Source organism: Paramisgurnus dabryanus, chromosome 17 (genome assembly GCF_030506205.2).
Source record: "Paramisgurnus dabryanus chromosome 17, PD_genome_1.1, whole genome shotgun sequence".
Lineage (NCBI taxonomy): Eukaryota > Metazoa > Chordata > Actinopteri > Cypriniformes > Cobitidae > Paramisgurnus > Paramisgurnus dabryanus.
Genome location: NC_133353.1, coordinates 6003415 through 6017051, shown reverse-complemented (window position 1 = coordinate 6017051; position 13637 = coordinate 6003415). Strand labels below are relative to the sequence as shown.

At 36.2% G+C, this 13637-nt stretch overlaps 1 protein-coding gene across 1 annotated transcript; it reads right to left on the bottom strand.

Moving 5' to 3' along the window:
- Positions 1-3549: 3549 nt before the first annotated feature.
- Positions 3550-5964, bottom strand: lgals3b (lectin, galactoside binding soluble 3b). Its single transcript, XM_065253676.2, has 5 exons — positions 5096-5964; positions 4540-5007; positions 4345-4433; positions 4018-4186; positions 3550-3853 (listed from the first exon to the last, which is right to left on the bottom strand). Exons 1-5 carry the CDS (start codon positions 5099-5101, stop codon positions 3695-3697), a joined length of 891 nt encoding a protein of 296 aa, XP_065109748.1. The 5' UTR covers positions 5102-5964; the 3' UTR covers positions 3550-3694.
- Positions 5965-13637: the final 7673 nt, after the last annotated feature.

The window sequence follows — 13637 nt, the reverse complement described above, 5'->3', positions numbered from 1 at the left end:
GAAAATCTGGAGCGTTGCTAGGACTGGCAGCCCTCATTGTACAGCCAATAAATACAGCAAAAATTAAATTGTATGAAACAGTTTTTATTTGTATTTATTAAATAATGAATGTTTTGCAGGAAAAAAAACTACATTATGTTTAATATATGTATAATTACTGGTATACAGTATTTATATACAGCCATGAATCAAGTGTAGTCTTATTTTATCTATATTAGAAAGTTTGGCACAAATATTTCTAGCTTTTTCTGGATTTAAGACTTTGATAGGCTGAGACCAAACACAACCAAAGTAAAGACCAGACTAGTCCTCCTCAAATTCACCTGTAAGATCCATATAACACTAACCCTAAAATGTAAAAAAAAAGCTTTGCAGAAGCATTGCAATGTAATTAGAAATACATATCAAATATCATTGCCTTCCTCAAAGGCTTGGCTTTTGTACAAAGCTCACTGACCTGAAAAGGCTATGTTTCTGATTGGCCAGTTTACCAGTACGTTATGATTGACCTGAATACCTCTGACGTCAGCCGGAAATGTGATGCTCCTTACCATGTTTTGAAGATTAGCTCACAGTGCTCGATCAACTTTGCCATCGCAGCAGATTGGTAAGGGATACTTAAACATTATAACTATGTCTGCATTTGTCATCGTAGAAACAACAAACAAAAAGCGCTACAATTTTAGAAGCGGGCGGATTTATGATACTCGTGTCATTGTTTACTTTGAGATTTGTACATTTTGCATATCGTTTGTTAACATGTACCTACACACACTTACGCACCAAAGGCAATGTAAAATCTTGAGTTGGATAATACGTGCTCTTAAAATAAATTAAAACAATGCATTGGCAACTTAGTGATATGGACCAGTCTTGAAATTAAACTTCAAGTTATTTTAATTGAGTCATTTAAATAAGTACTACAACACATATTTTTACATCTGTTACCAATTAATATCAGAATTTATTTACAGTTTAAAGTAATCTACATTTATGTAATAATATTTTATTCTTAAGTGATTGTTCAATGCCACCTCTCCCCCACTATCCGCATTATCAGAAATGTAGGAAACTGTAAGTGAACAATTTGACTAACCTTATATGTTTTTTATGAATAACTACAATAAACATAAAAGTAACATGTTCTGTAAAATATTAAAAGTCCATTAAAAATTGACCTTCAACCCTTTATTGAAGCTTCTGAAATCTCAAACTTTCCCTGTTAGTTGAACAGATCCACCTAGAGGTAGCAAAGATAACTACACCATACTTGCTCCAAACACTCCCGTAGAAAACAAAACTTCTATAGAGATTTATGTGGCTCTGACTTCTGTAGAAAATATTAATTCTTACAGAAACACACAGCACATTAAAAAGGTAATAGAGATGGCTGTTTGCGGCACATACACATTGATATTGTTGAATACATCTTTGACAGAATTTAAGGTGTGATCTTACAGTATTGCAAAGTCTCAACATTAACAGATTTGAGGGTGAGATCATTGTAGATACCAAGACTTTTTATCTCATTGAGCACACAAATGCAATGTTTGTATTTCATAAAATGGTCTGTGTTTACTGCCACTTTAAATTCAGTGTCTGTGAATAAAATTTTAAGCTGAAATTAAAAACAGAGTGTTATCCGTTTCAGTTATACAAGTATTATACAAAGCAGAAGACGAATATAACATTTAAAAATATTTTTAAGTGATGCTATGTTAGACCTGTTTATACTGTTCACATTTATATCAAATTATGTAAATATCTAAACCATCTTTAAAGTGAACACAATAAAAGGCCAAACAGCAAATGTTTCTTGTGACTTTTGTTTGATCAAAAAAAGAGCTATTGTGATGAAAAGAGAAACAATTTCCAGTTTCAAAGTCCACCTCAAAAGGCTTTCCTGGAACAAAAGAAAAGGAGGGGCTTTCTCTCTCTTCTCATCCCCAGTTTTCTTCAATCAAGCTTTTTCTCACAATCACTTTCTTCATTAAAGCGAGGGTTTAAATGAAACACAATGTCTTACTTAGATCAACAGTGTTACTAAAACATGATACACATGGATTAATACACAAAAGCGTCACTCACAGGGATTCCCAATCATTAGATGATCAACAGTAAATTAACACAAAATTGCCCCTATATGTCATCATTTGTAAATGTTACATCCAATCATATATATATACACCTCTTTCATAATCCATTTAATTTTCAGTCAGGATGTAGATCAGGCAAAATCGTTCTAAACCTTCCTCAATTTGATTTTACATTATATCTTTGTTATCATAAGAACTAATGAATAAAGAAATGGTAAAACAAATGTATTGTTTACTTTATTGTGTTTTATTATGACCTTTGTGTGTTTGATCTAAGAAATGCAGAGGTGAGTCTGAGAAGTGACTGAGATCAACTGTAAAGAAGTCACTTACTTGGGTTACATTGTAACGTGACAGGTCCATCTACTTTTTGTTGGGTTATGCAAATTAAACTATCAAAAATAATGATGACACAGTTCTGGAAGAGAGCGGAGAAACTATAAGAAGATTGTACCCGTTTGGTGTTGTTGGTGGCACACAGACAGCCTTCAGAAATCCTTGGCAGTATTCCCTTGAAAAATGGGCGTATCTCTAGTCCTACAAACATGTGGCCTGATCTCTACAAGGAAATATTGTATGATTTTTTAACAAGTATGCAGCATTCTTGTTTGTTTGAGTCAACGCTGGCACTTCAGGAAGATTTATACAGTAAGGGCTCTTGGGGTATTGCACAACCTCTGTCTGCCTTACATGTGTTTTGATGATGGGTGTAACTGAAATCCTAGAAGTTTCTTATTTTGTTTGGACAATCGATGGATAAAAAATTCCAAGATTCCAAGTATTATCAAAAGCCAAGGGTTGCCTTGGGAACTAGGTAAGGTTTGATAGTGCTGTTTATGAACACTTGTAGTGTTGCATAGATACTTTTTTACACAGATTTTACAAAATATTAGTAGTGTCTTAATGACATGTGCACAACATTTTTATGGGGCATAGGAATGAACTAGGTAATGTTTTATGTTACTTGGTAAATCTCATTAAGATAAGAAATATATTTTATTAACACGAGGGGTCAGTCAAGTCCTTTTAATCTGCAGTAGGATGACAGATGTTTATGACAGGTAATTTGTGATTAATAGGTGAGGTAGGTTAAATCTGTATAGCCAAAACTGAATAAGTGATTCAGCTTTATAAAATAATATATCAATGGACCTAATACACCCTAAAACAAATTGGCAGAGTATATTTGTAATCAATAATGGATCTCTCTGACACTGACTGATACTTTGAAATCTGCCCTTTTTATACTTCGATCACCTGCCCCTCCAAAAGGGCTCTGCACGGCCCTGAGCTGTGGACTGAGCTGTTGGTTGCAATTCACAATCTCACCGCTAGATGCCGCTAAACATCTACACAGTGCACCTTTAAAACCTGTTATTGAAACGCAAACTGCCTGGTAGTTTAACATATTCACCTAGAGGTAGCAAAGACAAACTACACCATTCATCATATGAAAAACAAGATCATCATGATTTATTATTAACATCATTTATCACACATAGTTTTTAAAATGTAATAAAGATAGTACTGGAGTCAATGGACTGGCACATAGACATACAGTAATTATCAAATCCATCAGTAACTGTGACAGTACGATCTCATGGCAGCGTCTCCACATCAACAGATTTGAGGGTTAGATCATTGTAGATCCGAAGTGTTTTGATCTTGTTGAGCTCAAGAATGCGATGTTTGTATTCCAGAAGGTGAGATTTGTTTACTGCCACTTTAAATGCAGAGTCAAGGCATAAAATCTTCAGCTGAAATTAAGAAAACTAAATGTAATCAGATCCAGTTGAACAAAGCAGAAGACAAATAAATAACATTTAATTTTTTAACTGACACAAACGGGACCAAAAATGTTCCTGAACACTTTTGTTTGATCAAAACAAAGCTATTATGATGAAAAGATCCAATCTCGTACCTCAAAAGGCTTTCCTGGAATAAAAGGAAAGGATGGGCATTCTCTCTCTTCTGGTCCCCAACGGTTTCCAATTAAACTGTTTCTTACAATAATTTGCTTTCCATAATCATTAAAGCGAGGGTTTATATGAAGAGCAATGTCATTGTCTTTTTTTATATCAATAGTGATACTAATAAAAGGAAAAACAACAAAATAAACATGGGTTAATTCACAAGGACATCTTAATGATCATGAAGTTTGACACTAAAATGTCCATGCACTGTAAAAAAAGAAGTATGAGAGACCTTTGTGCGTTCATTTATCTGTAGTGTGAGTCTTTGTACTTACAGCTCAGCATTGGGTTTTACTTCTCCATTAATGGTGATGAGCAGTTTGTTATATACACCATTGGCCAGAGTCATTTCGAAGGGCACAGTCTGGCAAAGAAACAACAAGCGGTCAATATAATAATTAAAAAACAAATCAAATCTGTATTTTATTTGCATTTAATCCAAAATTTAACCATAAGAACAAACATCTCACTAGTGGTTTTGGAGGCTCGGGAACACCATAAGGACCAGTTTGCGGGACAGGTCCAGGCCATCCTGGAGCTCCTGGCTGTCCAGGCTGACCCGGCCATGTTGGTGGAGCTGGCTGGTTTGGCTGACCAGGCCAGGCGGGATTGGGTGACTGGCCAGGCCAGGCAGGATTTGTTGGTGGGCTGGGCCAGGCAGGATTAGGCTGTCCAGGCCAGACGGGATTGGGTGATTGGCCGGGCCAAGCGGGATTGGGTGATTGACCGGGCAAGGCGGGATTGGGTGGTTGGCCGGGCCAGACAGGATTGGGTGGTTGGCCGGGCCAAGCAGGATTGGGTGATTGGCCGGGCCAAAAAGGATTGGGTGATTGACCGGGCCAAAAAGGATTGGGTGATTGACCGGGCCAGGCAGGATTGGGTGGTTGGCCGGGCAAAGCGGGATTGGGTGGTTGGCCGGGCCAGGCAGGATTTGCTGGCTGCAATGGAAAGCAAAATAAATTATAACATGTTATCTGTTGTATTACATTTGAAAAATAAAATGATTGAGGAATAAGATGTACTCACATTCATGATATCTGAAAACCAGACAAAGATGAGAGGAACATTGTTAGCATTACTGCAAATAGTTACATGTATGTAAGCAATAAGGTATGAGAGGCTGTGCTTTATCGTGGAATAAGTTCCTGTAACTTTGTAAATAAGCCATGACCTAATTGCTTTTATATAAAGGTTACCACACAATACAAATATTAAAGCAAAAAATAGGTATTAACACAACTTTCATGAGGTAAAATCATTAAAAGCCTTCCTTCCGTGGAAAAAAATAGTCCCTGACCGACTGTGAACAGTAACAGATTGGTTCACATGTTAGTGTGCTGCGCAGTGATAATCGTGGGGTGCAGGTCATAGTTATGTTTTATCTTGAACGAAACACAGCTATTAACCAATCAGAATCAAGGACCAAACAATAAGGCATAAAAGGTAATGCTATGTTTAAAAATATTTATAATATTGAAATAGAGTGCATTCATAAATCAAAACAGGCTATGTATTTATATCCAAATGTTATACCCATTGTTTCAAACATAGTGACTTGCTCTAAGAAAATGTTCTGTAGTTAAAAATAAAGTAGTTGCACATAAGTGAAAATTATTTATAAATTAGATAGAAACAGACATGTAGTTAAACACTATCCACTAAAACACTATCAGAAGTTACTTATATAAAGCTGGCAAAAGAAAAATGTCTTTTGAAAATATAACTGCACACAGTTGGCTTGAATAGCAGCATGACAGGTCCAACCAGGGGCGTCATGCACCAATATTTTTTAAGGGGGCAGAGTGTGCACAGTTCACAGACATTTGTGCATACACATACATCAAACGAATTATATTATATAGCTTTCAGTCTTTTCCATGCCACTTACATTTCTAACAATATGAGCGCCCCTGCCTTCATGCAAAAAACTCCAAAATAAAAGTGTTGACTCACTTTCATATCAAAATACTATTCAATCGGAATAATGACATGATATTGGTATCATATTTAAAACAGATACAACATGTTTTATTTATTTAAGTTTTGTTTAATGACTTGTTTAATTGTGTCATTAATGCATTTTGCAGAACAACTGCATTATGAAATTAATGTCATTTTAAACCCATAAAGTATATAAGCAACGAAAATGACATAAGCTATAGCAACGTGATTGATTTTAATGTTCAATAATGATTTAAAAAAATATGTTTAGATAAAATGATTGGAGGAACGAATTTTTGCATTAAATTTTACCTCATATGTGAGCATGTGTGATCCCGCGCCCACGTGAACTCTGGCGAACTTTGGCGTTGTGTTTAGTAAAAGTAGAAATTTCTACTAATATAACGTCGAGACGGTCAGATTTTAAACCATACATTTTCTACACAGAGGAGGTTAACTGTACATTACCGTACTGGGGTTTGAAAATGTTGTGAGGGTTTCTTGCACGTTTTAATTCCTCAGATAGCCAAATGCAGCAGCAACATGAAAGCTCGTGAGCGCCATCACGCTGATGACGTCTGCGGCTGCTCTGACTGCAGCGCCTGCCGCCAGAAAGTAATGTAACATGTTGAAAACACTATCATAACGGCAAAAATCTCTGAAAAGTGACAAGGATGCAGCACAGAATTCATAATATTGTGCATATTAAACAGATTTAAAGACAAGTTACCGATTGATGGACGCTTGTTTGATTTTCAGGTTGCATGCAAAATCCATTTGGCTCAAAAAACCAAGGGGGCACGTGCCCCTCAGTTTGAATGGGCATGACGCGCTGGGTCCAACTACTTTCGTTTGGACTACTCAAAATGAACTCAGGTCGTAAACACACCTAATGCATCATTTTTTTTTTACATACAAATACACAAACCAAGCTCAAATATGTAAACTTCAAAAGTAAAGACATAACTATAAAAAAAGTTTACCTGTTTGGTGGTCGATGGCACACAAGTAGGTAGTAAACAGACAGGAATTCCGGGTTGAGATACTGTAATACCGTCACGCCCCAGAAAATCCTCTCCTGTATGTTTGAAAAGAGGGCGTACCTGTAGCTATATAAACATGTGGCCTGATCTCCACAGGGAAATGTCTGTGATCGGACAAAGAAACAGATTCTTTGATAAAATTAAAAGGTCATTACATAATCTAACAAGCATCCTGCAGCAGTCTTATCTGTTTGACTTAATATTGGCACTTCATGAAGGTCTATGGGGCTCTTTTGGTCTAAATAATCTCCGTCTACTTCACATGTGTGTTTTGAGGATGTGTAATTATAAAAAATAGGAGGTTTTATGGATTTTCTTTCTTTTTTGTACAATCAAAGACACATGTATTTCAAGTATTAGTAAAAGCCAAAGGTTACCTCAGCAACAAGGTAAGGTTTGGTAGAGCTGTTTATAGTTTAAACAATAGGGCTGCAGAGTTATTTACATGGCTTTTCCATTTACATAACATGTAAACTATTTGGTGCTGTTTGAATGAACTAGTTCATATTTATGATATTGAGAGAATTTCATAAAACTATTACACAACAATCAAAAGAAAGATGTAATAAATAATATTTTGCTTAAACTATTTTAAGACCATACATTTTTTAACATTGTGACAATATTTTCTTTACCATTAAGCCAACCCACCCCACCACACCCCACATAATAATAATAATAATAATAGTTTATTCTTGTTGTTATTGTTTTTATTTCTATGTTATTATTATCATTATTATTATTATTAGTAGTAGTAGTAGCCTATAATTATTAATATTATTTTTTATTTTATTATTATTTTAAATTGTATTATTTATTATTATTATTATTAGTAGTAGTAGTAGTAGCCTATAATTATTAATATTATTATTCTTTTTATTATTATTATTTTTATGTTATTTTATCTTTAATATTTTATTTGCTTTTCTTTATCTTTGCCAACATTTTGAAAGAGAAGTGTAGGCCTACTGTATGTCCACTAGATGGCGTACCTAGTCTTGTAAATAAGTGTCAATGACGTCACACATACTATTTTATAAATGCGTTTTTCAAAAGTCTTTGTTAAAATCTGGCACGCACGCTATTGATCTTCTTAAATGCTTTAATTTGGCGTAATTACAAACCTAACAAACATTACCATATTACACACAAAGTGCACTACTGGCAAAAAAAAAATTGAATATAGAAAATACTACATATATTACTTATATACTGCCTATAGCCCTATACCAAAGGTGCTATAAATGTAAACATGAAATTTGAGACACTACAATGATGTAAAAACAAGAAAATGTTTATAAGGAGCAATATATTTTATGAACACAAGGGGGCAATCAAGTACTTTAAATCGGCAGTGGGTGACAAAAACTCAGACTTCAGAGGTCACATTTGATTGGTTAATAGGTGCGGTAGGTCATATTGCATGTGTCATTCTGCTTCATAAAATATTATTTCAAAGGTCGTAATGCACACTAAGGCAACAAACCAAAAATAAATCCTAAAATGGATATTTAAAAAAGTAAGCAGATATCTGTAATCAATAATGGATCAATCAGTTATTGATCGGTGTATTGCAAGCCCTCCCCACTTCACTAAATTGATATATTTTACAGCAAATATTTAATAGGGTTCTTCATTTGAGTATGAGCTGGATCTGATGGGATCAGGTGGAGCTCGCACAAAAGTCCCATCTGTAAAAATGATTAATGTAGTTTAGGAATGTAACACTGTGTATTTTTTGAAAACTATCACTGCTGTTGTCAAAACACAACATGTGCTGAGAGGATGTGATTTCCTTTTCACATGGAAGACGCAGCCCTCTATATTTTTCCAAAGGATTTCAAAGATACTCATTTATGATCTGTTTTCAATTGTTTTCAGGTCTGCTTGTCATCAAGCCTGTTTTTATAGACCATTCCCTAAAAATACCCCCAGCCGAACTTCAGCGTTATAGATTTGTTTTTTCTATTAGCTTCTTCCTGAACACTGCTGTAAAGAGCACATGTTTGTTTAGACTCGTTTGATTATCTGAGCCATTTCACCATGTCCAAACATTCAAAAGCAAAACAAGCAGCGTCTAATTGTTTTGTGAAAGATCCATCTTATCTGACCCCAAAAAATCAAAACACAAACAATCGCTCCATTTTTTATCATGTGCATCTCTGGATTATGAAGGTCTGCGCTGCCCCCATCACTTAACAAAAACCTCTTTGTATATACATAGCTGGCCTCATAAATGTTAACATTCACTCTCTCTCTCTCTCACACACACACACCCACCCACCCTGGAATTGCTTTCTGTTTTGCCGAAAGGTTATTGAAGGAAGATGAGCCATCCAAAGTCTTAACAGGAAAAGATCTCTGACCCGTCTGCAGTACCTCAGACCAGAAACCTATAAATCTATGCTAAATATGTGCGCTTATGCACTTGCTTTGTTAGGGGTGTCTGATAAGTCCATTAGCAAAATGGAATGCATTGGCTCATACTTAGGGTCAATGATTTGAACAAAGCCCAAACCTTAAGTATTAAACCTCTTCCCACACTGTTTATGCTACAGACTATAAATTCAACTCAGATTGTTTAGCTTGTAAGATTTTGGCCGGGTGGAAAATTAAATAGATGGAAAATAAATCCTGTAAATTTGGGTTTAAAGAGAGGTCAGAGCGATATCAAAAGACAAGATATCACAAACTCAAATCATACAGATTTAAGCAATCACCCAGAACCCAATAACATTCACACAGCAACCACCCATACAATCTTAGGAGTTTTCACAAGAAGGCATGTGATTTTTTTTTACACCCACACGCATGCACGCACACTTTCTATAGATGTAATGACTTTTATACTGTACAAACTGCACTGTAAAAAAGATTTGTTGTTTTAACTTAAAAAGTAAGTGTTTGTGCTGCCTTTAAATTTTGAGTTAATACTTAAATATATTAGTTGACTCAACATATTTTTTATGTTAAAGGGGACATATCATGAAAATCTGAAATGCTATAATTCGGTCCCCAGTGCTTCTATCAGCCTAGAAAATGTGTAAAAGATCAACCCAGTAACTTAATTTTAGTAAACCATTCTCTGCAAGCATGTTAAAGAAATGAGTCATTGAAATTTGGCTCCCCCTGTGATGTCAGAAGGGGATAATACCACCCCTTAATCTGCACTATCCAACCACGACACTGCCATTTAGTGCAGAGATCAGCTCATTTGCATTTAAAAAGGTCACACCCAAAAAAGTGGCACTTTTAACATGTTATAATAAATGATCTGATGTCCCATTTAACACAAATTTTGCAACAACAAAACTTTTTTAAGCTGTGTATATTTCAACCTTTATCCCTAACCCAACCCCTAAACTCTCACAAAAAAACTTTCTGCATTTTTACATTTTCATATAATTGTCATTTAGTTTGATTATTGATTAAAATGTGATAAAAATTGTCCCAACAAGTTCAACAATTACAACACAATACAATCTATTGTCAATTTGTACGTATTTTACGTTGTGACAAATTTGTATTTATTCGTATGTTTTTGTATGATTTGCTTTCATTCCTGTGATGTTGGGGTTAGTGGTGGGGATTCATTATGTTTTTTTTCTAATAATCATAAGTTTTTGTATGATTCACTGTACAAATTCATTCAAATCTCGTAAAATACATACAAATTGCCATGAAATAGTGTTGTCCTACCAGTAATTGTAGACCTTGTGGGTCCTTGTTGATCAGGCTGGTATTACTATATATTTGTGAGGACATTTAGACAACCATGACATTACATAAAGATCTGGCCAGTCTCACGAAATTTTGTTTTATAGTCACGTAATTTTTTATTCTTTTTCGTGTTATTATCACAAATTTCCGAGTTTTTTCGTGATCGTATAACGAATTCCTATTTTCGTGTAATTATCACGTATTGGATACTCAACTGTTTTGTCCTATTTTTTGACATAGTTTACTTCGGTTTAGGGTTAGATTTACATAAAATGTCATCTCTACCCAAACCCAACTCTAACCCTAATGCAAGGCAGGGCCGGCGTCAAGGGGGGGCATTCGCGGGCAGTGCCCCCCCGAACAGGTTGTTGTGCCCCCCCACAAAGTTTTTTATTACTTTAATATATATCAAGAATAATTCAAATAAATTAAACATTGAATGTTTCATGACTTGTAATGTAATCAAATGAGGAAAATATAGTTGATATATGTTTTCTTTAATTAAAATAGACCAGTTTCTCTGATTGGATGTATTTCGCGGCATTTTATGGATCGTGTAAAATATGGATATTAGAACATTTAGAATGAACCAGCACTGCCTGCTTCATCTTCATGCAAACACAGACTGGCTCAAACTCAGAGATTAGAGGTTGAGGTGGAATTTACAAATCTACAGGACACTGTTTTAAGGAAGTTTAATGTTCTTACACGCAGTCTTCAGCTATTTCAAAGGTAAGTTAGCGTTGTTTTAAATTACGTTAGCTTAAATGTGAAGTGTGGCTATAGACCGTTAACAGCATTACGACGTGATTATGGTTAAGCAGCTTTTTTAAAGCTAGGACGCGGTGTGCGCTGCGCTATGAAACCCATTCATTTCAATGGCTTGCGCCGCGCGAGGGCGGTTTGTTGTAGCGTCGAGTAGCGCGAGCGCAGCGGAGCTCAGCTTGCGCTCACGCCGCAGTCGAAGTTCAGTAGTTTTGCGCATAGTTTGTGGTCTTTTGCACTTTATACGGGAAATGAGCTGACAGTCTGTACCAGTTGTATGAGTGTGTGCTTGCTGTATTTGTTGTTTTAATGTCTTGTTTTTGCAAGTTATTGTTGCTATTGCGTGCCCCCGTTGGAAGCCGAGTGCCCCACTGTTACTTATGGTCTGGCGCCGGCTCTGATGCAAGGCGACAAATAAAAAATAAAAATAGAGTATCAATTTTTGTTTGGAGCCAAAGGAATGAATGAGGCTAGGCTAAATGCTAACACATTCAAAAAGCGCTGTACAAAGATTAAAAGTGCACGCATTGAAAAAAGATGGGTATGTATTAATTCATCTAAGTTGAGGTAAAAACATAGTAAAATGTTGAAAAACGTTGATGTTTTCCTTTAACTTATATATAAACAAGTTTAACTTTAACTTTTGGCACATGCAGTCATTGAGATGTAGATGAAACCACGGAAATAAAACTGAACAGACAAACATTACACAAAGTTTTGATTGGATCGGAAAAGTTACGACATGTTGTGTACGATTTGGGAATGAATTTGCTTGTGGTGATGTTGGGCAGTTGTAAAATAAACACAAGTTAGTAAGTTTAAATACAAATGAGCTGTTTTTTCAAGAGTTAAATCAAATAATCCCTTAAATGGGTTCGTTTCTCCTTCAGAAGCCTGTAAGGCTTAACTAAACAAGACGTTTAATCTAATGCTTGGCTACCCGTTCCTGTTGGCAAACCAGTATATAATGACAGAAGCAGACAGAACGCCTCTGCGGCACAAAGTGAAGCCACATGATAAAGTCAAATGATTGCTGCAGCTGACAAATCAAACCGAAGGTGAACGAATTTAGCGGTACGCTCATAAATGATGGGGCCTGGAACTCATTGTGCATTATTCATTTGCCGAGCATTCACCTTAAACCGCTATGACGCACAATTTATTTATCCATAATGCTTGGTCAGCAGCGTCTCAGACTCCGTTATGAGAAGAAGATTAGGATACCAGATCTGTGCCGCAATAGATTTGCAGGAGAAAATATGAGTGGTGTTTTAAAAAACAGCTATGCAATGCAGGCTGTTGCACTGTAGGTGACTGGCAAAGAGTTGCTATAATTATGAGTATATTTAATGCACATGTTGCACTGATAAATACCTCAGATCAAATTCCCTTAAAATGGACATTTCATAAGACTTTTTCAAGATGTAAAATAAATCTTTGGTGTCCCCAGAGTACGTATTTAAAGTTCTGTCTTAAAATACCATATAGATAATTTATTATAACATGTTAAAATTGCCACTTTGTAGGTGTGAGCAATTTTGGGTGTGTCCTTTAAAATGCAAATGAGGTGATCTTGCACTAAATTGCAGTGCCGTGGTTGCATAGTGCAGATTAAGGGCGCACTCACATTATCCAAACCAAACCATGCCCCAGCGCGATTGTCACCCCTCCCTACTCCCCCAGGTGCACTCATTAAGATGCGACTGTTTTGAAAAAAGCCGGAAGTAAAGCTCTCTTAACACTGGAACCCACCGTAATGATAAGTCTGTGTTTTTTATTCGGATTACAGACAGCCCTCTCACATGTCATCATATTGCTTAGTTGATCTGTCACGTATGCAGCTCGGACATTCACGTAACCACGCTGCTCGCATCAAAAGGTTTTTACGGAGGCAGATGAACGTGAGTGGTCACGCAACTGACGTCTTCACCTTTTGAATCACGCTCAGGCGCGATTTTGCTCGCACCACAGCCTTCCGCGCCTGAGCCCAAGCGAACCGCGCTCCGGCCCACCTCTGCAACCCGGCCGCGGCGTGATTAACCAATCTGCGCCCGGGCGTGGAACAGAGCGATCACACTAGTCAAACAAACCAGGCTTTG

Bases quoted from the DNA above. Each gene is read 5' to 3' on its own strand.
- lgals3b (XM_065253676.2), bottom strand. The intron at 4,187-4,344 runs GTAAGTACAAAG...TCCTTTTATTAG, and splicing joins GTAAAACCCAATGCTGAGCT to TATCACTATTGATATAAAAA. The intron at 3,854-4,017 runs GTACGAGATTGG...TCTTAATTTCAG, and splicing joins TTCCAGGAAAGCCTTTTGAG to CTGAAGATTTTATGCCTTGA.